Genomic DNA, 23238 nt, shown 5'->3' on the forward strand with positions numbered 1-23238 from the left:
CTAGCTCGGATTTTCGCAAGCAAAATTTTGATACGCTGCTCTCCTTCCTTGAACGGCATTTTGACAACTGAAGAGTGAATTCCGAAATCAAAATGGGAACAACACTCTACACTCACACACACACACACACACACACACACACATACACACACACACACACACACACACACACACACACACACACACACACACACACACACACACACGCACACACGCACACACACACACACACACACACGCACACACACACACACACACACACACACACACACACACACACACACACACACACACACACACACACACACACACACACACACACACACACACACACACACACACACACACACACACACACACACACACACACACACACACACACACACACACACACACACACACACACACACACACACACACACACACACACACACACACACACACACACACACACACACACACACACACACACACACACACACACACACACACACACACACACACACACACACACACACACACACACACACTCACACACACACACACACACACACACGCACGCACGCACGCACACACACACACGCACACACACACACACGCACACACACACACACACACACACACACACACACACACACACACACACACACACACACACACACACACACACACACACACACACACACACACACACACACACGCACACACACACGCACACACACACGCACACACACACACACGCACACACACACACACACACACACACACACACACACACACACACACACACACACACACACACACACACACACACACACACACACACACACACACACACACACACACACACACACACACACACACCTTCAAAATGAGGGGTGTTCAGGTTTTTTAAATGCAAAATTGAAAGGAATACGTCAAGTTGATATTGACCAAATTATGATCGTATCACCCTTTACGACTAATATGACTCCGAGTCACTTCATTCGCCTCGCAGAATAAGGCCCAGTATGTTAAAAGAAGAATGTTAAAGTTGAATTTTTACTGAGTTTTATAATAATCTTCATATTAATATGAAGATGAATAAACTTATGTATGCCACAGTTGAAAATTAACCCACTATTAGTACAAATAGAAATGAAAAAACGATAGAAACTAAAATACAAAAAAAGTTGTTCATTCATATTTTCTTTAAGTTGTGAACTCATAAAAAAAAACCTAAGAAAAATACAGATTATTAACTTATCGCAAATAAAAATTATTTAAAAACTACCTGGCATCTCGGACTGCTAGTTCGTGAGTGAAAAATGCGCACGATCGAGGTTTTAGTTCAAGATCATCTTAACCTTTCACATAAATATCACTTTTTGCATGAACGTGAATGATTCGTTTTACTGATTCAAAAAAAATTCAAACAAGGTTTCACATTATTTCTACGATTTCATGAACAGTCACTGTTTTTGGATTAGTTTTATTACAATATTGAGTATACAAGTTAGGGTTTTTTCACATGCGGGAAGAAGTAGATTTGTGGGTTTCGTTGAGAGGATAATCGCTATCTCAGCTTGGCCACAACTGTTCCATTTCGAAATATTTGGTTTTCCCGATTTTTCGGTCATAGATCCTAAGGTTTTTAGGCCTTAGTTGTCCTATTTCACAGATGTATATGTGTATCAAAATTTTCAAATTATTTAATTGGTTTTGCTGTTTATTCACCTATTTGATCATTTGAACGAAATCGATTCTGTTTTCTAGTTTTATTTATATGAAAAAAATATAGTTACAAAAGCTTTTCTTCAATTATTATGCTAAGATTACATTATTCGCGGCATCATTTGATTCTTGGTTTGCAAAACGTTTAGCGTTTTTTTAAATAAGCGTTTTTTTTTTTATTTAAATAATGATAGTTTAAAGTATATATGTCAGTCTGCATTTTTACCGATTTTTAACACCCATCGTTAGTTTACAACCTAAAGTATGTAATGTAATTTATTTTCTGCAACTGCATCCACTTGAAAGCATTTATTCGATTTGATTTATTTTCAGCTTGAAAGATTAAAAACCGTTATCACAACTATTTTCAATTTATTTTTATCAATATTAAAAAAAATGACTTGAGATGCATTGCATAATGTTTCACCAGAAGCAAAGAAATTCAATTGAAATTGTTGAAGTCATATTTTATTTACACGATTATAATTCTGAACCAAAGACTATTATCCACATTCGATGAGGGTTAAGCATTAGCTTAGCTAAGCTTGGATTGATTCAAAATCACATATGAAGCAACCATCGATTGGGGATGTTTCCAAACTGTTGTCCAGAAAGATTTTTTTGTACCACCAAAACAGCAAACTTTTTTTTTTAATTTTCAGCCAGCAGAACTTAAAAATTTCAATAATAATAGGATCTAACAAAAATTTTAGATTTAAAATACATAATCAAAAGTATGAACCGGCAAACATAAACAGAAATCCGAATCAAAACAGAGAAAAAAAAACTTAATTCTAAGTTGCACACTTTTATTCAGTCTGTAAAGCATAATCTGTCTACGACGTCGTTCGTCTTTAAAAATTAAATTCGTAAAAGTTAACCGGCCTAATGCTAATTATTGCAAATTTGCCAATAAGTTCTAACATCATGGCGGAGTGCACCAGCATTTCGTTTCTCATTGTGATTTAAAATTCAAATGTCTCAAAAAATAATTTTAAAAGAAAAAAATTATAATAGCAAACAGTTTCAGTAGCGTAAGTTCATCATGTGAAGTAGCCGCCAATTAAAGTGGAAAGTAATTTTTCGGCTCTAAAACAAAAACTCATCATTCAATACGAATCGAAGGGATACAACGCGATGGAGGTAAACGTGTTGTACCAAACTAGCTTCAAAAGGTTTATAAGTATCAACAGTCAAAGTAAAGTGTCAAAGCAGTCAATGGTCAATGAGTCAAGTAGCTCAGCATTCTGATGGAATGTAAAAAACATTACATGAATATAAATGCTCATCTTGTAGACATCATACTCTAAAGATTGATTTTTTCCTAGACAGAGAGATGTTATTCTAAACATTACAGAACTTGAACAAGTTCAAGGCTTTTTAACTGTAACCGACTGTTCATTCTACACATACGAAAAAAAACAATTTATATTATTCACAGAACACAGAAGCGACACGCGACCCAGCTAAACATAAATAAACATTTTGCTTCAAGTTAAACGTAAAGACCATACCTTAACTTAGCCAGTGAACCTAATTGCCAACCCTACCGATACGAACCTACAGCAAGTAGAGAGTAGAAGCACTTTCAGCTAACGTCAGCAGAATTTGTCCGAACCAGTCCGCTAGTTTGCTAAACAACCTGGGCAAACTCTGGCTTCAGCAGAGGTTATCCGCACAAGGGTTTCAAGCGGCTATAACCTGATGGGTTTGGGAAAATGTTCGCTCAGATTACACGCAGAAGTTGAACGTAACGTGTGACGCAGTGAAACCCTCTGGGCAAGATGCAAACGCATCGTTTGGTGGTTGGACTTGCGTTCGTCGCATTTGGTGCCTATGGTGCTACTCAAGATGAAGTGATAAGTGTTTCTTTGAATAGCAGAAAGGTGATCGGAAGAATCAATGAAAAGTTTGTCAGTTTTTCGGCAAACCCGCGCGATTTTATGGACGCTTCAGGCGACTCTTACAGTGACGCGAGTCTTCTGATGGCTCGAAAATTGAGTCCGATGTTTTTGAAAGTGTTGGGGGACTCGACCAGCAATCAACAGTTGCAAACAGATGATATCGATGGAAATTGGCAAGAAGATTCGGAGCTTATTCAGTTAAGCTCAAAGGGGTGGAATGCCCTGAACGAGTTGATGGTGCAAACCGGAGTGCCCATATTTGTCTTAGACTACAAACCAGATAGCTGGACCCCGAAAAATGCACTTAGAATGCTAAGCGTAGCCAAAAAGTTGGGAGTAAACCGTTCGCTATGGCAGCTAGGAGATGGTAGGCAGAAATAGTTCAAGATGATTCCAATAATGTCTAATGATAGTGTTCTCATTTAAGGAAATGTTTTGAATAAAACGCAATACATCGACGATTTACGAGTTTTCCGAACGATGGTTAAGGCCTTCGATTTCATGGGTGTTGTCGCAAATGAAGTCGGTTCATCTTCTGCTGGATTTGACACTAGGGAATATTTCAACATCCGGATAAATGATGTAGCAGATGCCGTTGCAGTGAACTTGTAAGTACCATTTCTAAAAATTGCGAGATTTAAAAATTCATGGACGAATTTCTAGACATAAATCAAGTCTGAATTTTCTATTTGAAATAAAAATCTGAACCTGAAATCTACACTTTGAATCTTAAATAAGTTAGAGAAATTTTATGAAAAATGAGGTCTGAATCTGTAATTCGAATCCGAATCTGAATCTTAAAATAAAAAAATATGAATCTTAAATCAGAATACATTATTTAAGTCTGAAATCTGAATAATAAACCTGCATTTGGATCTAAATATTTTTCTTAAGTTTTAATTTCAATCTGAAATTGAATTTTTAATCGAGACTGACCAAAATATTCTAAACTTGGTTCTCTTTATGTACACGGATGAACTATCAAACTGAGTCGATTTGGGATCATTTTTGATTTTCTCAACCCCTGGGATCTAGAAAGCTTCGTTTCGATTCATAACTAATGCATGATTTTTTGCAGAATTTTTAACTATCGTTTACATGAGTAAATTTGAACATTTAGGTTTGTATGGGAAAATTGTATATTTTGTACTGGAAAATCATCATCATTTTTGTTTCTTCTGTTGAACCGAACTTGCTTATGGTTTTTGTGACAATTTATAAATTCTGTAAAGAAAATTTTCCGCTACACAACTTTGTCGAAGACCGCAACTTCGTACCTTATAAGTCAAAAAAGTTATTAGCAGGTTAACAGGGGTTTCGAGAATGGTCCAGCCTGGTGCTCGGATTCCGTTGAAAACCGATTTTGATTCTTGCGTTTAAAATCCGAAATTTTTTGGGGAAGTTTTATCAAAATCAACATTTACGATTTTTGAAAGCCTGAAATACGATTCAATATATGCTGATTTTAAATTATAAACTAAAATGATGCAAGCATTTTTTCCTAAATTTTATTGAATAATTCTTGTGTTTTACTAAAATTTTGGCGGATATTGTCAGGAATTCAGGGTTGAATTTGTTGAATCAAATGCCGGGTTTTGTCAGGTTTTTAAATAAAATGTCCTGCATTTGCCAGGCCCGAATACGTGCGAAATAAATGTTGTGAGTATATCCTGAGATAAGTTAACTTTGAAAATAAAATAGTATAAATATTAACAGATTCCATTGGCATAAGAATATTATTTTTTCTCGCACTAGTATACTCACAATGTATGATTGTTTTGAGAAAGGCACATAAATTGTGCAATTGATCTCGAATGGGTTAAGTTTTGGTTTGAAATTCTTTTAAAAATTGCATTGAAATAAGATTTTTTATCGAAAGAGATACAAATAAAATCAAACTTACGTCACTTTTCCTCAGAAGTTATTATTTTCCGGGGTGTTCGGAAAAGGTTGTTGAAGAAATGAAATCCTTCAATTTTAATATCATCAATCAAAAATGACAAAAATGACAAATATGACAAAAAAGACAAAAATGACAAAAATGACAAAAATGACAAAAATGACAAAAATGACAAAAATGACAAAAATGACAAAAATGACAAAAATGACAAAAATGACAAAAATGACAAAAATGACAAAAATGACAAAAATGACAAAAATGACAAAAATGACAAAAATGACAAAAATGACAAAAATGACAAAAATGACAAAAATGACAAAAATGACAAAAATGACAAAAATGACAAAAATGACAAAAATGACAAAAATGACAAAAATGACAAAAATGACAAAAATGACAAAAATGACAAAAATGACAAAAATGACAAAAATGACAAAAATGACAAAAATGACAAAAATGACAAAAATGACAAAAAGGACAAAAGTGACAAAAATGACAAAAACGACAAAAATGACTAAAATGACTAAAATGACAAAAATGACAAAAGATTCGAAATTTAGTTAATTTTGTCAAATTGGTCAATTTCTTAATATTCAACAATTTTTTCATTTTCAGTATTTTTTTTTCTTTTTTTCAGTTTTGTCAATTTGGTTTTTATTATCTTTTTTCGTCATTTTTTTCAGTTTGACAATAATTATTTATAAGCTTTGTCATTTTTGTTAACTTGCAAATCTCATAAATTTTGAAGTTTTAATTTTAAGATTCTCATTCTTGATTTATTCGTATCAAATTTTGGGCATCTTTTTCTATTTTTATTTTTATTTTATCATCTCTCTCTTATTTTGAAGTTTTCATATTTTATGATTCCAAAAAGAGTACATTGAGATTAAACCAATTAAATAAATTCATAGAAACGGTCATCCAAAATCTGCAGTTAAGTTTCGATTTATGTAACTTTCATGAAAATTACGATAATTTAAAAATACTTTTATCCTAATAACGATATAAAATTTTAAATTTTTCAGTTTGTTCTGACTTCAGCGTTTTAAATTCGTTAATCATAAATTTATGATAAAGAATTTAATATTCTATTATTCGTTAATTAATTTGTGTCATATCATATGACTCATATGAATTCATATATAATTTACAGTCTGTTAGAAAGGCTAGAATTCAATGTCTAGTTTATTAATTTGGGTTTTTTTTTCTATGGATTCTACCGTTTTTTAAACATTTTTGATAAGATGTAAAAAACTAGCACTTATGCTTTTTGGACCACAGAAAATGAGAATTTTGTAGATTTGTGTTATGATTTAATCTATAAAATGTGGTTTGGGGGTTATGGGGGGGGGGGGGTTCATGAGGGTCCAAAAATTTCGAGCTAAATGTTCTTCTTTAAACTTAAAAATTTGATTATCGACTAATGTGAATCAAGAGCAGCAGTCTCGATTCAGAACCAAGGCCCTCAGTTTATTTTAAAAATTACTCACTTGTTGCTAGATATTTAAAGGCTGTACTAGAAAAAAAAAACGCTATCAAAAGCTATTACTCGGATTTTGCCCAAATGTGTATTTGCAAAATCAAGAAAAATTTAAATTGAGTGATCATAATTATGTATTTTGCTTTCAAAGCAATTTTTTTAACCAAATTTTTCCAAGTTAACTGTGTGCTGTGTTTTGATAGAAAAACAATTTTTCAAGTTTTATACTTCTTGATTTTAATTGCAAAATTCACCAAATTTTCTAGGATATTGCCCAGATATTAAGTTGTAAACTTTGAAATCAAATGCCCCGATTTTGCCTGGCTTTAAGATATAATGGCCGAGATTATCTCTGTAGCATTTAGTGCGGAAAATATCTTGTAAACTTAGATTAGAATAATTTCCGATGTACTGGCTCCAATTGTTTTTATTCAAATAAAAATTTGTTGCCTGTGAAAAATACATAATACGCCGTGTCCGGATCTGTGCGGAAAAATATTTGGTAAGCTTAGGGGCTTAGGTTTGAATCATTTCAGATGTTCTAGCTCAAATAAAAAAAATCAAAACTTGTGACCTGTGATCGGATTGTGGAATTCGTATTCAGTATATTATTCTGAATTATTAGTTCGGTTCATCGTTGAGATAAAATCCTGATTCGAATCTTGGTTTTGCATTTGAATGAAACTAAAATAAGATTTATTTTCCATGTTCGAAACTCATCATTCTGGAATATTGAAAAAAAAAAATCTATATTAAAGATTCGGATTTGTAATTTTTACTCTTTATCTTATAACGAGAGGCCCAACACGCTTCCGGTTTTAAGTAGGTGGCTTAAGCGCCACTTCCGTTTGGAAGACCACCTACCCTTTCTTATCTTGCCCAGCTGATGAGACTCGGTCGCGAGTTCCTTTTGATTCCAGATTTTGGGAAAGAAGCGGAAGAGACTCTAAAAAGGGATCCGTACTTCGACTCTTAAGGGCCGCCCCGAAGTCGAGACAAAACCCGGGAGAAATCCGTGGAAATGGGAGTTAGCTGTTCGTTACGAAAGCAAGATAGGGGTGCTAAACATCGGACAAGACCAAACCCCTTACCTGGATCAGAAGAGACAGAAATCGATTGGATTCGCGGCCAATCTCCGCAGTAAAGAAACATAAACAAATCCCGAACAACAAACAGCGTGTGACTCCCTTTCCAGTTATCCCAATCAGTCGATCATTGCAAAAATATTCGCTTTTCCATTACAATAATTGATTTCGTTTTATTGATTTTGATGTGTGTCGTGTAGTGTTTACATAATACTGTTTAGGCCTAAACGATTTTTTCCCTCTTTCCACTTCTACCTAGCAGTGCATGTTGGTGGAGACGCTTGGTTTTTCGCAAAATTACTTAGCGATTTTGCTTGGAAAAATCATTTGATTTTCATTTGGTTTTTCGGTTTTTCCACCGCGTGGGTGGTGAAAAGGCTACTTTCGTCGGCTCGCCAGTCCGAAAAACGCGATTTTCCCGCCAGAAAGTGTGAAAAACACTTTGTTTATCCGGCTTAAAAAAGACGGTAAAAGCTGCGAAAACATATCAGGTATAACAATCGCTAGAGAATATGGGTGGGTTTACTATGAGTACTCACTCGAACTGCTGTGTGTGGCCCGCGAATGAGATGAATCATCCAATAGGATGAAAATCCCTGAAAAAAAGTGTGTGGCCCGCTGGAAGCTTGGTCGAATTCGGTTTCGGTTTGGCTGGGTGAATCGTTCGGCGAATGCTGGTACGTCTATCGGCTGACAACTCGCTTGCTGTCGGCCCCTCGTGGTGCAAACGGCTGTGGTGCCGCGTTTCAATGTGGCTGGGTGGTGATGGCGAAACTGGCGGGAGCTACTGTTGCGGGACCCCGCGGTGGTTCGCGACCGGCCCGGTGTACTTCCTCTAGGATGGAAGCTGCGGTGAGTGTGGCTACCTGTGGCTGATGGTCGAGTTAAACCCATGTCGGGGTTGCATATTTGGCGGTTCGGGTGGTAAATTTGGCCCATTTGGGTCTCCACCTACCTACTAGTCAAATGCACCACTTTTTTGCACTGCACTTCCCTAAGCTGTCCTGTTTTACCTGACACCGATTAATGCGAAAAAGAGGGCTTTTTAGATAAGAATACCTGGTCACGGAATCACACTCTGACTTTTAGTAACCGTCAACTGGGGCAACATGCAACAATTTTCAACTTCAATGGCTTCTAAAATCTTAATGCTTACAGATAATCATAACTCTTGTACATCAAAAATTTTAAGGTTGATGGGACACCAAGCTGACGTAGTAAGAAAAATTATTGGTTTTACCAGTTATTTTTAAATTTACAAAAACATGCGATTTTCACCCTACTAAGAAAAAGGGGTAAGTTGCAACAAACTCAGTTATTAATGAAAAATCAAATGAAAACGTTTGAAAATTTATAGTTTTTGATACATTTGTGATGTCATAACGCATAATGCACCAATTGCAGTAATTTTTGGTTTTGTTCGAATTAAATTTTCCATTTTTTTCTGTCACAATTTTTTTTAAGAAAAAAGTGTTATTCTGCTGCTTACATTTAGGGGTAAAATATACTACAAAATGTTCTTTTAGCTTAAATCATGAAAATAATTCTTAGAATGGATGAAATTTAAATGTTAACAGACGCATAATGCAAAACAATCACATCCCAGCATATGGAAACGTGATTTATGAGAGTTAGTTCTCATTTGCATTTTGTTGCATTTTGCCCCAGACAGCTAACTGAATTATAAAAATATTTGTTTAAAAAAATTTGGTGATTGCCCGAAAAATATTTATACACCAACAGTCTTGGTATAGGATAATGAAAGCAATATAAAGTTTGTAGGTGATATCATTAAGCCAATCCGTGATACTAGGTAAAGTTTTTCACGGCATCGAAAAATGTAAAAATTTGTATATTTATTGCTCGATTTTTTAAATTTTGTATGACAATCAAAAACTATAAAAAAACTCTTTCACGTTGTTAAAAACTATGTTATCATCAATTTGTTATCATTCAATGATAACTTCATTACAGTATATTGAAATAAAAATTGAATGAGTGTTGTAGTATACAAATGTTGCATCTAACCCTGCTTTTGCATGTTGCCCCGTTTGACGGTACCTTTCGAATTTAAGCAAAGAAAAACTACTTGATCCTGACTCTACTAATCACCGGACGTAAGTGAGCTTGGAGTCTCAATCGTCCGCTGATCGACCTGATCTAGCTTGACTTCGCAACCGGAACTACCCGATACGAACAAGTCTAATCGTGAAGTCAAACAATTACATCCCACTTCGCGAATTCTTCGAGTAGTCCTCGTCTTCCCCTTCTGGACCCGAAAATAGAGGCCCAACTTTTGCTTAGCCAAAATAAGTGCACAAAAGCCCCCGAAAGAGGTCATTCACCTGACGCCAAAATAAGAAAGTGGTCGGTGGCCTACAAAAGATAGCATCTAGAGTCACGTGCTTGCCGCCAGAATTGTGTCGGTCACTCAGATGTGTTAATGATTGATGACTGTTCATTTGGGGTGGTGCTTCATATGGTAATGGGTGTTTGTTTCGTTCTTGTTTTTAATTATTTTAATTACGGCGAAATTTCTATTGGCATATGTATTTGAACATGAATATAAATTATTGTTACGTTAAGATAAGGCTTATTTATTTAAGTAATTAAAAAGAGTGAATTGTTTAATTGGTTTTAAGTATATTTAGCAAATTATGAATAAATTGTTCGACTTGATGTACCCGTTACAATCTAATGCAAGATTTAAAAATTTAAAAAAATATATTGGTAGTCCACAATTGAAATATCTAAGTTTCATCATTCGGTATTTCCAATTAGTCTGACTAGTTGAATAACGAATAAAAAATTGAGAAACTATTGAAAGAATTCATATAAAAAATCAAAGATTCAAAATTCTAATAAAAGATTTCAGGTTAAGGATTCTGTTATAAAATGCCTTTTAGGTTTATAATTATTGGGAATTTTTGGTTGGAAATTAGATTCAGATATCGATTTCAAACGAGGAAATAAGAAAAACCACTATTATATAATAAGATCAAAATTCATTTTCAAGATTGCGTTCTTTGAAAAATTTTAATTTTAATTTAATTTTTTTCTCACAGCATTTCAATAATGAAATGAATCTATATAATTTTTGTTGTAAAATAACTTGTACTTAATCATCGGGATCAGGACAATTCAGCTGAAAATATATTTTATTGGTTTGTTGTTAAACTTTTTGAAACTTCAAGTCAAGTATTTGAGACCTAATTTGTAAATTTTACAATGAATGGATGCGATTGACATGTCACAAAAAGGCTATTTAAGGATCTTTTTGGAACTTCAAGTCCAAAGAAGGCTATTTGAGACCCAATTTTAAACTTTTATACTGAATGGATACGATTGACATGCCATAAAAAGGCTATTTAAGGAACTTTTTGGAACTTCAAGTCCATAGAAGGCTATTTAAGACCCAATTTGTCACTTTTATGCTGAATGGATGCGATTGACATGCCACAAAAAAAAGCTATTTGAGGAAATTGGGTACCAGTTTCCTTTGGAATCTTTGTTCAGCGAAATTCGAACTTTGGAGGCATGAGTTTAAGTAGATATGGGACTTTTGGTTGCTTTGATTATCTTATTGTTAATTTTAAAAAATCAAAAATTCGAATGTATCGAGTTTACAAGACCTGAAAATAAATTTGATAGAAACCCCATCTTCAAAATTTATTCCTTATAATTTGATTCATTTTCACCGAAGTTTTCTTTCCAAATGTAACCGTAAAGATCCCTCATTTATTTATTAAAACTTCGAAAAAACAAGAAACTTTTAGAATTTTTTTCGATAGCTATGATTTGAAATGAATAACTATTAATTTAAAAGAACTCAAACCCGGATATAGTAATACTCTTAGTAACACATACATATTTGTTTCACTATTCTTTATGTATGCAATTTCAAGCAAAAATGTAATGGGAAAAATTTGTCACCAAACTCTTCCCCCCCTCCTTTAGGGCGGTTTTTCCTACAGCCCTGGCTGAATCTATCATAATTTGGCATAACCATTCATTCGTTAGAATTCGTCAATCAGTTCTAGTTATTATGGTATGGCGTGTGGAAACTTGAAAATTGATCAGTTTAAGTAAAATCGATTTTCGATGGCCTAGATATTTTACTGACAGAAAAACAGTGCTTTAAAAACAATAAATTCTACTATTTTTAGAAATTTGTAAAAATGAGATGAGAACTTTTTCTGACATCATACAAGAAAGTCATCTTTCAAGATAGAGTACTGTTTATTGAAGAGTTTAACTCATTTAATAGATAGTTTGGGCAAAAAGTGCGTGAATTTATTAAATGAATTTTTACCTATTTTCAAAAGAAAGAGCTTATAGGGAAAAAGTAATAAAATATTTTGAACCAGCACCCCCAAATTATACTAAATTAGCTCTTAACACTAGAAGGACCGGCAAATTGAATATACCTATTCGGACCGTGACCAGTCAAAATGACTGGTTAAGGGGAAATTTTTTGTATCATAATATTTTTAACTTTTTTCTTTTGAAATTGTTTTGTTATTTATTCGATATCATTTTTGTTATAAAATGGAAATATTTTTTCACCATGGGTGTACGGAATCACCTCATTTTGGCATAGTTGACGGATGTGTGTATGTCATAAAATGAATATTTCAAATAAAAGTCAAAAAATTAAAACACATTATGAATCTAATTGTAAAATCACGTTAGATGGCTATGGGTATTGACTATGGGTGCACGGTTTCACTTCAGTTTTGTTTTAGTAGATATTTTCTAGCATCCATCGCTCTGAAATTTTTTAACTTGTTGCCTATAAATTATACCTGATATTGTAGGTTTTGAAACATATTTTTTCTATAAGTATAGCAATTTACCATGGGTGCACGGATTCACCGCTATTCATCCAAAATCAATTTTTTACATGCTAAAGGTAAAGAATAAAGACTTTTAAAGATTCAAATAAAAATGTGTGTAATATACATGGTTTTTCACTATGAGTGTACGGATTCACCGCGTTTTTATCAAATATTGGACTTTTTGCAAATTTTTAAAAAGCATTTTTATAAATCTTAACTAAACCAAAGTCGAAACCATGTCTTTCATGTTCAGACATAATGATTTAAATAACGATTTTTATTAAAAGTTCCGTTTTTTCAATCCTGGAAAAGAAACATTTCAATTTTATCTTGAAATAATAAATTCATTTATTTATTATTACAAAACAGGTTTTTGCAATCGTACATTCATCTGATAAGATCTTATCAACATCAAAGAAATTGGAAAACGGTTACCATGGACCGAGTGAGTTTTAGGGATTATATGCAACAAGTTGTGTCGTGCGACGGAAAACAATGAAAATAAAAATAATGAATCAACATTGTCAAATGTACACGTTGATTTGTTTTTCCTTAAAAGTTTTTCGATTGACAAATATTGCATTTCAAATACCTATCATATCTTACTCAAAAATATGTTGTGTTCTGAAGCAAGTTGAAAACTATTTCACTCTATATAATATACAACGGCGAATTTGCAGTTATTCCGTGCACCCATGTTGAAATATCCGCATCCGATGTGGTCTATCAGATAGGCTGGCGCGAGTCTGGTCTAGGCATGCCAGGCGTACTGGGATCGATTCCTTGTATCGGCAAGAAAATTCTTGGGTTCAAACCCCATAATTTGCCGACAGGTAAGATATGTTTCCTCTTATAATAAGAATGTTTAATCAGTTGCCAGCTGGCCAGGTATATACACGGGTGCCGGAATACCTGTAAGTGAACTTCCATTGGAAATTTGTCGAGCCTAATAATCTAAGAATGCATGTGAATACATACTTGGGCAGAAACTGCGGTGAATTCGTGCACCCATGGTAGATAACCAACATATAAGAATATATCGTGCACCCATGTTGAAATATCATTTAAATTATTCAGTTTCATAGCTGATGTCTTCAAATTTGAATAAATAAGCACTCAATTCATAATAATTTTACTCATTCTAGTTTAATATAAAACATATTTATCACCTAAAACTACTCGATAACTCGAATGGACATGTATTAAATCTAACATAACTTTTACAAATCTTGATGAAATTTCGCCAAATTTTGACAGAAAGTTCGATTATAGTTGAGCAACAAAACAGACCAAAAAAATTGAGAGTCAAGTGCTTGGAGCGCCACACAGTGGCCAATCCGAGAACTTTTTCTTCAAATCTTCACGACTTCGCATCGAAAATCAATAATTTCATAACGAATGACACACTTCTGCCCACCATAAAACAACTAGGACTCTTTGTCTGGAATGTAGCTTGCAAATGAAACCAAAAGCAAGCGAAAAAAATTTATCTTGTTTGAGTTATAGGGTTGTGAATTTTACCAGTCATTTTGACTGGTTACGGTCCGAGTGTCCATGGCGAAATTTTTCTCGCTTACTAAAAGAGCTAGTGAAATAAAAAATACACAGTTTTGTAGAGATTCAAAATTCATGAAAAGTCGTATTTTTTGCGAATTTTTAAAGCGAAGTATGCAAAAGATATTCAACAAACAAAGTGTCCAACCAGTCATTTTGACTGGTGCGGTCTTTCTAGTGTTAAGTTATTTGCACCTCAGAAAGATGTGAATTTATTACCTTATTTTAATAAAAATCCCGATACACGATCATTCGAATTAGTAAACAATCTGATCGTAGAAATGTTAGGTTGTAAGCTTCTTTTTCTTGCCTTTCGAACCGTATATAGTTCTTCCGTGTACACTGAGAGAACCAAATTGCCCGTCTTTTAACTATTTTCATTTGGAAATCTTGAGCCGGAGTTTTCTTTGTAACACCATCAAGTATGAATGGTCGGTCGGAATTAGGTGAAATTTGGTATCCAAGGGTTTTTCGGGCCATAGATGCATTGTATAATAGTTTAGAGATTATTACTTTTTATGGAAGGGGGGTCTCCATACAAAATCAACTAGAAACGGGACAAAACTCGAGCAACTTAAAGACGATTTTCATGAAAACTGATTCACGAGCACGAAGAAGTTAAAGAACTGTGAACATTTTCCAACGATTTATTAAGTAACGTGTAAAACGAAGTTTACCTGGTCAGCTAGTAGTCCACATTTGCAAACGATTGTTATGCAACGGATGTACATATTTTATGTTTTTGCTACAGATTATTGAGCTAGAGAAGTAAGCTTAAATCCTGTCAACGGTCATTTATCTTGATCAGAAACAAATATTGATGTTATTTTTATTTATATTTTCAGTGAACCAACGAGTATCGATGATAGTCTGGAGACGTTTATACAACATCGTGGTGACAGTTTCAATAGTCTAATACAATCGCAGCTTCCTTTATGGTTAGACCTCAAGATTCCATCATCAATAGAAAACAACTTTTGCGATGACGCTTGCCTACAAAACGGTCTTCACTACGCCACCATTTTAGGTGATGCAGCGCGAAGTGGTTTCGATGCCGTCTTTAAATCACTTTCTCGAACTGAAATACAAACTCCGACTTTCAGTTTCTTGATCGCCCTGCTTCATCGAAATTCTGTCGGTACTAAAGTATTCGATATATCGTCCCACACGGGTAAGCCGTCAGTTTATGGATATTGTAGTCGAGGCATCAACGGATCGCTCACTATTATGGCCGTAAACAATCAACCGGAAGAGCGTCATTATTCTGTAAAGCACAACATAAAAAAATATTCTACAGAAGTTCAACATTTTGTTGCAACCGTTTCAGACGGGATAATTCTGTTAAATGGTGCATCATATGATCCAACTACACTCCTTAAGCCTGTAGTTAAAATTGAACCACTCCTCAAAGAACTTCACCTTAGTTTACCTGGCTCTTCGGTTGGATTTTGGATTGTACCTGATTTGAATCTACATGAATGTAGCCATGATGATGAAGAGTCGCGAGCAAAATTTCCACGTGATGTATCTAGAGAGCTAGCTCCGATAACACAGTTATTGCGGGAGTTGATAAATGAGCGTGATCAACTAGATCTCACTCAACAAAGTCGCCGCAAGCGATCTCTGGGAGAAGAAGATGCGTTAGAAAAAGAGCTGGAGAGAAAACTAACGAAACACAGTTCTAGAAAGGTAGCAGGTCGAAGTCCACGACAAACCCGAAATTTCCGTCGCAAACAGCGAACTATTCGAAAGAAGGAAAAACGCGCCGACAGAAGAGACTTGAAGAAGCAAAAACGGCCGCTCATGGAGCGAATCGTTCGGAACCGCGTTCGTCGATTGAATCCTTTCTCTTCCAGTAATACGGGGAGCAAAAAAACCAAACGATCTTTCCTAGCAGAAGCAGTTCATCACCCGCCACACTTCTCAAACAACAGCGAAGAAGAAGCGGACCGGTCCGGTTTTCCACAAGGCGATGTCCACCTAGTAATTTCAAAAGATGCCGGTGAAGCGGAACATCTTTCTATCGATAGATCTCCCATAAGAGAAACGCGACCGAAGAAATCTCGTAAAAGTAAATACAAAGAATCTCGAAGCGAATCGGAGAGAGCACTTAAATTTTTCATCCCAGAGATGGCTCTGATGGGTGGGGGTGAAGCACGGCCAAAAGAAGACTCTACGGAGATGGACATGGCTAGCTCATTCAATATGGATCGCTTCATTAGATCGAAAATTCCCATGGGTCAACACATGAAACCTCCAAAAGTGATGGACGTGGATCGTGATTTCGTCGAGGTACGAGACATTAAAGTTATGGAACCAGGAGTAGCTCCAATTCATCAAAGTAAGGAGTCTACAGAAAAGGACACCGAAACTGACTCAATCGATCCAGAGGGTAACTACAAAGAGGAACCGGAGGAAGATGACGTAACAATAACGACAACCACAGTTTCACCTGCCATAGAAGCAATCAGCGAAAGTGAGGAAGAATCGAACGAGTCGGAAATGGATGTTTTCACCGAATCGCCGGAATCACTTCCAGACGTGTCTTACGAGGATACCCAGGAAACATCAAACAATCGCAAAAAGCGTTCGATAACCTCCGATGAAATCACTCGTATTGAGGCATTCTTCGTGAACAACACCGACTTGCAGCAAAAGTTTACCGAACTGTTCGAATTGATGTTGCAGTCTTTCGACTGCTGTGGTGATTCCACCGAGAACTCCGCAAGAGAAGATTTGGAAGATACACCAAGGCTCCGTCGAAAACGAAATGCCTTGCTTCATCCTAAATCCTGGGAAAGCCGAGAGCGATCGAACATGATCCATCAGCAAAGATCCCTCAGTGATTCCCACGACGATGCGCTGTCAACTGAACTTTTCAAAAAAGGAATGAAAGTGTCGAATGCCAAGCCCAGCATCAACGGTCCAACGATGCAGCCAACGGCCACCCGGGAGGTAACGATGTTGAGGTCCGTGACTAAATTCGTCCAGGGAATGTCCAGCGACTTCCACAGGCTATTCTCAAGTTTGTTCACGAAAATATCGACAGAGTAGCTTAACGCTTTGAGTGAGTGTGATAGTTTATAAAAGTTGTTTGAAAATAAATAGAAAGTTTTTTTAAGTGTTTAACGTGTTTATATTTATCTGATTTTGGATTATTTTGTGTTATATATAACGATGTCCGAAATCACAGCTTCCAGATGTAACGGCGATGAACCGTTAAAAAGTATCCAGATGAACTGACGTTGTCGTCGTTTCCTCATGGATATGTGAATGTTGACACGTTGACACGACACGGAGTAAAAACTTTTAGTTATGACGTCAACATGAAAGCACTGATGAAAGCTTGATGTAAGTTTGATCGTAAGGAAGCAGCGGAAGTGGTTGGCTAAAGACAAGGTGCCATTGATAGACACTACAGTGGACACGTTTTAGGCAATAGCAGTTTGTAAATATAGGTAGAGAGGAAGCCCGCACATATTCCATAAACTAATTTTTCATGTTTCTTCCGAACAAAATGTCTCAAAATACCATACAAACTTCAGGCCCGTTGAACGACCCCTTCGCGTGATCCGATCTGACCCAAATTTGGCATGAGATCTTGGTCATTTGGGGCACTCTCTTACATCCAATGATAGCTAAGACTTAATGTAAACAAAGCGACGAGGGGTCGTTCAATACTGTTTCGTGTGCAACGAAATAATAGCAGCAACTTTGCAAACGCTGGTTCTATCAGAACTCGAACTTTTACTTGAGTATCTTGTGAACAACTTGTCATAGCTAGTTCACAGAAACGAGGATCGACCATGTTTATACCAATGTTGTTTACTACCAGTGCACAGTGGTGCAGAACATCAATCTAGCTGTACGAAATTAATAGCGCCCAGGGATGAAGAGATAGACATTTGATGTCTTCAGCAACATTGTTCAGTTTTACAAGGAGCATATTCTTGTATCAAAATTTCTGCCGAGGGGTCCACCGATAGCGAGATAAAAATGCTAACTTTTTTGTTTTTCAAATTAGGGCTTTGATGTCTTCGACAAACTTGTTTATCTGATCAAAATACATAAGTTTGTTGAATATGTCAAAGTCCTGTCACATCACCCTTAGGAGTTACAGGCAAAGTAAAAAAATCTCTTGAAAAAACAGTTTTTTGAGCCTAACACGTTGTAGATTGGCTAAAATGGTTCGCTGTCTTTGAAACAAAGTTGTAACAAGCCACGATCTACAATTGTCTTATACATTATGAAGGGTTTAGAAGTTTTTGAAGCTCTATAGAAAGCATTTAGTGTATTTTATTGGCAATTTTGGAAGGCTCGTCCATCGAAAAGTGCACATTTTCGCAACACCCCCTTTTTTGTGATTATTTTTTATGATAAGCGAAACCATTTTTATTTGAAATTAGCGCGGAAATCGGTGGAACTAGTAGAGATTTGAATGATTGAAAATACACATTTTATGTAAAAATTACCTATTTTACTTACAGAAAAAACGTTAAAACATTTCATTTATTAATAAAGTGTTGCAGTTTTCTTTTATAAATTTTGTTGTATTAAAAGATTAATGTATAAGACAATTGTAGATCATGGCTTGTTACAACTTTGTTTCAAAGACAGCGAACCATTTTATCCAATCTACAACGTGTTAGGCTCAAAAAACTGTTTTTTCAAGAGATTTTTTTACTTTGCCTGTAACTCCTAAGGGTGATGTGACAAGACTTTGATATATTTAACAAACTCATGTATTTTGATCAGATAAACAAGTTTGTCGAAGACATCAAAGCCCTAATTTGAAAAACAAAAAAGTTAGCATTTTTATCTCGCTATCGGTGGACCCCTCGGCAGAAATTTTGATACAAGAATATGCTCCTTGTAAAACTGAACAATGTTGCTGAAGACATCAAATGTCTATCTCTTCATCCCTGGGCGCTATTAATTTCGTACAGCTAGATTGATGTTCTGCACCACTGTGCAGTGTCAATACTCACCTAATAACTCCACAGGTGAATCCTACGAACTTCGGATGGATTACGTTTGTGAAAGTCAGAATTGAATAATTTTCGGAATTCATACTTACAACGTTTATGAAGATAGTGAAACCAACAATAAAGTGATACCTTAAAAATAATAGATTTTCTTTAATCGATAGTAACATTTTTATTTCGCAACTTTAAATGGACCCAATGCCCTTTGTCCAATATCATCGACATTTTGCTTTTGGATAACGACATTTTATCATCGGTTTTCGTACAACATTCGATGCGATAGGCACGCATAATACGCACCAGAATCAGCTTTGCAGCTAGCAATCCGAACCGGGATCCGATACAATTTCGAGGTCCCACACCAAAAGGCATGAAGGCAGCTTCATTGATTGCGTTACGGTTTGGATCTAGAAAACGGTTGGGATTGAATACTTCCGGTTCCGGGAAATACTGCGGATCATGATGGAAGCAGTAGATTGGAATCCACACCGGTCTATCCACTTCTATATCATGGAGAGAAAGTTGACTATCAGGATTTATAATTGTGTAGTTCTTAACACATATGCGATCCGTGGCAGGTAACGGAGGCCATTTACGCAGAGACTCGCAAACAACTGCATTCAGGTATTGAAGATTTTGTATTTGCTCATAGGTAGGATTGTTTTCCTTAAGATTGTCAATTTCCTCAATCAAGCGGTTTTGAATCGTTGGTTGTAGTGCTAATTCCATCATGGCAAAGCTAAGTAAAGTAGAAGTGGTTTCAAACCCAGCAGCAAAAAATATAACAGCTTGCGCCGTAAGTTCATCATCCGTCCACTGGATTGGTTGAGTCTTAGCTTCATGAGCTTGCGTTTCGTTCTTAAACTCACCCTGCTTCGCTTGAAGTAGAAGCTGTATCAAATCCGGCCGTACTTCGTTATTTTTCTGTCTGATATTGATCGTTTCGGCTACCAGGAATCTGAACAAACGTTTGTACTTATCGTCAAACACTTGAAAACCAAGTTTCTTGCAAATCTCAGGACACACCATAAAAAGTAAAATTTTTGCTACCTTTCGAAAATCTGACTGACTCATTAGGTAGGTGGCTGCCTTATTAAATTCATTATCAGCATCTTCAAAACAGTTAATATCAATCCCAAATGCACACGATCCAATAACTCCTACCAAACATTTCGCCAGCAAGTCTTTAAGGTCCCATTCGATTAATTTACCATCTGTCTGCTGCATTGTTACGAAATCACACAGATCAAGAGCACACTTATCTATCAGTGGCAGCATATGCCTTATCTTGCTTCCGGTGAACATTGGGCTCAATGTCGATCTCATATCTTTCCACTTTCGTCCCTTCAACGAAATCAAACCGTTCCCAAGGATGGAATCCATGTGCTCATCAATTGGCACTGTATGATTTAGGAAACTGTCGAAATCTTTCACAAACAATTGCTTCACCAGTCGCAGATCCCGCAACATCAGCACCGGTTTGCGGAACTCGAAAAATCCGTAGGTCATCTCTCCGACAGATTCTCGATAATGATCCATCAAATTTCCACACGGTGTAGTTCGCTGAAACAAGATTGGTCCCAAATGACCCAACAGGAAGGTAGGTTTTCGACAACGGATGCCGCGTCGATCGAAGTAATCCCAGTAAGCGGTCGCGTAACGATACAAAAGTAACGCAGCAATCGCACCCAGAGTCAAAAGCAGCAACATGTTGCCTAGTTGGACAGCGTACACAAACTGAATCGATGCCTAAGGTTAGAAATAGGGGGAAGTGTTCCTAAATGCGCATGTTAGGTAATATGCGCATACAGCCGATTGACGATATGGCTAGAGATTCATCATATCTAATCAGTGCAGTTTGAGGGTAGTACGCTTTTAACACATGGCATGAAAAAATTAAATTGTTATATAAAGTCGAAAAAATTTAAAAATTCAAACAAAATTTTTGTCAGTTTTGTTATAATATATTGAACTTTAATTATCGTGCGTACAGATTCTGTGAACAAAAATTTTAATGGTTTTTCTTTCTTATTCATCTGGAAATCGGAAATTTAACAAATTGAAGCTTTTGGCAAAGTTGTAGATGATAAGATATTGGAATACGAGACAGGTTCTGAATGCCCATATCAAGGCAGGTTAAATGCCTATATCAAGAAAAATAGATTATTCTTATAAATTTTTTACTTTCTATCATTTAAACATGAAATCTACGCTTAAATCACGATCTTACAGCGAAAAAAGAAGAACTTCATACTGATCCGATGAAAATATAATAAGAACAAAATATTACCATGAAATATGGCCATATGGCATACTTAACTATGTTTCATGCAAAAGAACTAGTGATGTAAAAAATTTCACCAAAATTTCAGCCTTGACGTATGCATAACATCCGTTTCTACCATTTTCAATTAAATAATTTCAAAATATTGCGAGTGTAAATGAAATATAGCTTAAAACATAAATATGCGCATTTAGCCCGCCGGTTTCGGAAATCGGCTATTTTGACTTCTTTTATTATAAAATTATTTTCACAAAAACTGTAAGAGATTTAAACAGAAAAATTTCTCTTACGTATAGAAAACAGATGTCCGCTCATGTGCATATAGTTTTCAGGCCCCTATCTATCAGAATATGGGAGAAAATGAGTGTTTTCCTTAATATGCGCATATAGCCCGCCTCTCCCCTATTTGGAAGCCATATCGGTAAACATAGTCATAATCTATGCGAGCTTTGTTGATTTTTTCTGCTATTTGCTAAGTTTGTTAGTCGCATACAGAAAGAGAGACATCATTTCTTACTTGAGTTCATTTGTGGTTTCTGTGTGGGCAACCTGAGACTGATCAATCATGATAACTTCAATATTTAAACGGAAACGGTCTTCCTAGCCTTTAAAATGTCAAATAATAATTCATTGTTAGTTGTATTAATTGCTGTGAAAAAAAAAATGATGTACACTAGACTGCCCCAAATTTGTATGAGAAATTTCAAGGTTGTAAAATGTTATGCGCTAAAGCAAAGATATTATATTCTAACAAGATACCCGGCTTAATAGTTTTTCGAACAAGTAGTCTGGGACATCGACACGTTTGTTTACGGTGCTGCCTCTCAGCGAAAAAGTCTTCAAGCTTTAAACTTGCATGCAAGCTTTCAAACGCAAAACTTTTTCATTTGATCGACGATACCGCGTAAACATAAAAAATTAAACGTCACATGATCAACAGGATTTTTGTTTACGTAAACTCAAATTTCTCCTCACATTCTGCCGAATCAAGATTTGAATAAAAAAAATATTAAATTCATCATCACTGAGACTATTTAGATTTAAATTTCTGGAGTACAATTCAAATTGGTTTAATGGTGGTTTTCGTGAATTCTTAATTTTTCCTATTAATTTACGCTTGAAAGCCCTTTTAGAAGATCTGAACAAAAACAACTGAAATTGTTATGGAATATGAATACAAGCTAATTAAAATGGAATTTATGAATTATTGTACAGATTAAGAACAGCATAGGCATAAAATGTCATTTATTTTCTTTTCTTTACATAGAAACTAAGAATCCAGCGCATCTTTCTCTTCCCGGGCAATACAAAATCTCTCGTGAAGATGCAACTCGATGATAATTTTCTGCACTTGAACTCCCAACTAGCGTGGCCTGGTTTAGTACAGGTCGGTACAATTTTTTGCGAAGACTTTCAAATGTCAGGGGTCTGCAACCAAATAAGGCGTTCCTACATATGTGCTTGTAAAGAAAACAGGAACAGCAAATAATACGAT

General features: G+C 35.6%; 2 protein-coding genes across 2 annotated transcripts; one reads left to right on the forward strand and one right to left on the reverse strand.

Annotated features, from left to right (window-relative positions):
* Positions 1 to 3497: 3497 nt before the first annotated feature.
* On the forward strand, positions 3498 to 17528 carry LOC129737964 (uncharacterized). Its single transcript, XM_055729136.1, has 3 exons — positions 3498 to 3984; positions 4045 to 4225; positions 15320 to 17528. Exons 1-3 carry the CDS (start codon positions 3498 to 3500, stop codon positions 17526 to 17528), a joined length of 2877 nt encoding a protein of 958 aa, XP_055585111.1.
* A 1930-nt stretch (positions 17529 to 19458) lies between these two features.
* LOC129737965 (cytochrome P450 9e2-like) lies at positions 19459 to 21181 on the reverse strand. Its single transcript, XM_055729137.1, has 2 exons — positions 19628 to 21181; positions 19459 to 19491 (listed from the first exon to the last, which is right to left on the reverse strand). Exons 1-2 carry the CDS (start codon positions 21167 to 21169, stop codon positions 19459 to 19461), a joined length of 1575 nt encoding a protein of 524 aa, XP_055585112.1. The 5' UTR covers positions 21170 to 21181.
* Positions 21182 to 23238: the final 2057 nt, after the last annotated feature.

The sequence above is a fragment of the Uranotaenia lowii genome, chromosome 1, assembly GCF_029784155.1.
Source record: "Uranotaenia lowii strain MFRU-FL chromosome 1, ASM2978415v1, whole genome shotgun sequence".
Lineage (NCBI taxonomy): Eukaryota > Metazoa > Arthropoda > Insecta > Diptera > Culicidae > Uranotaenia > Uranotaenia lowii.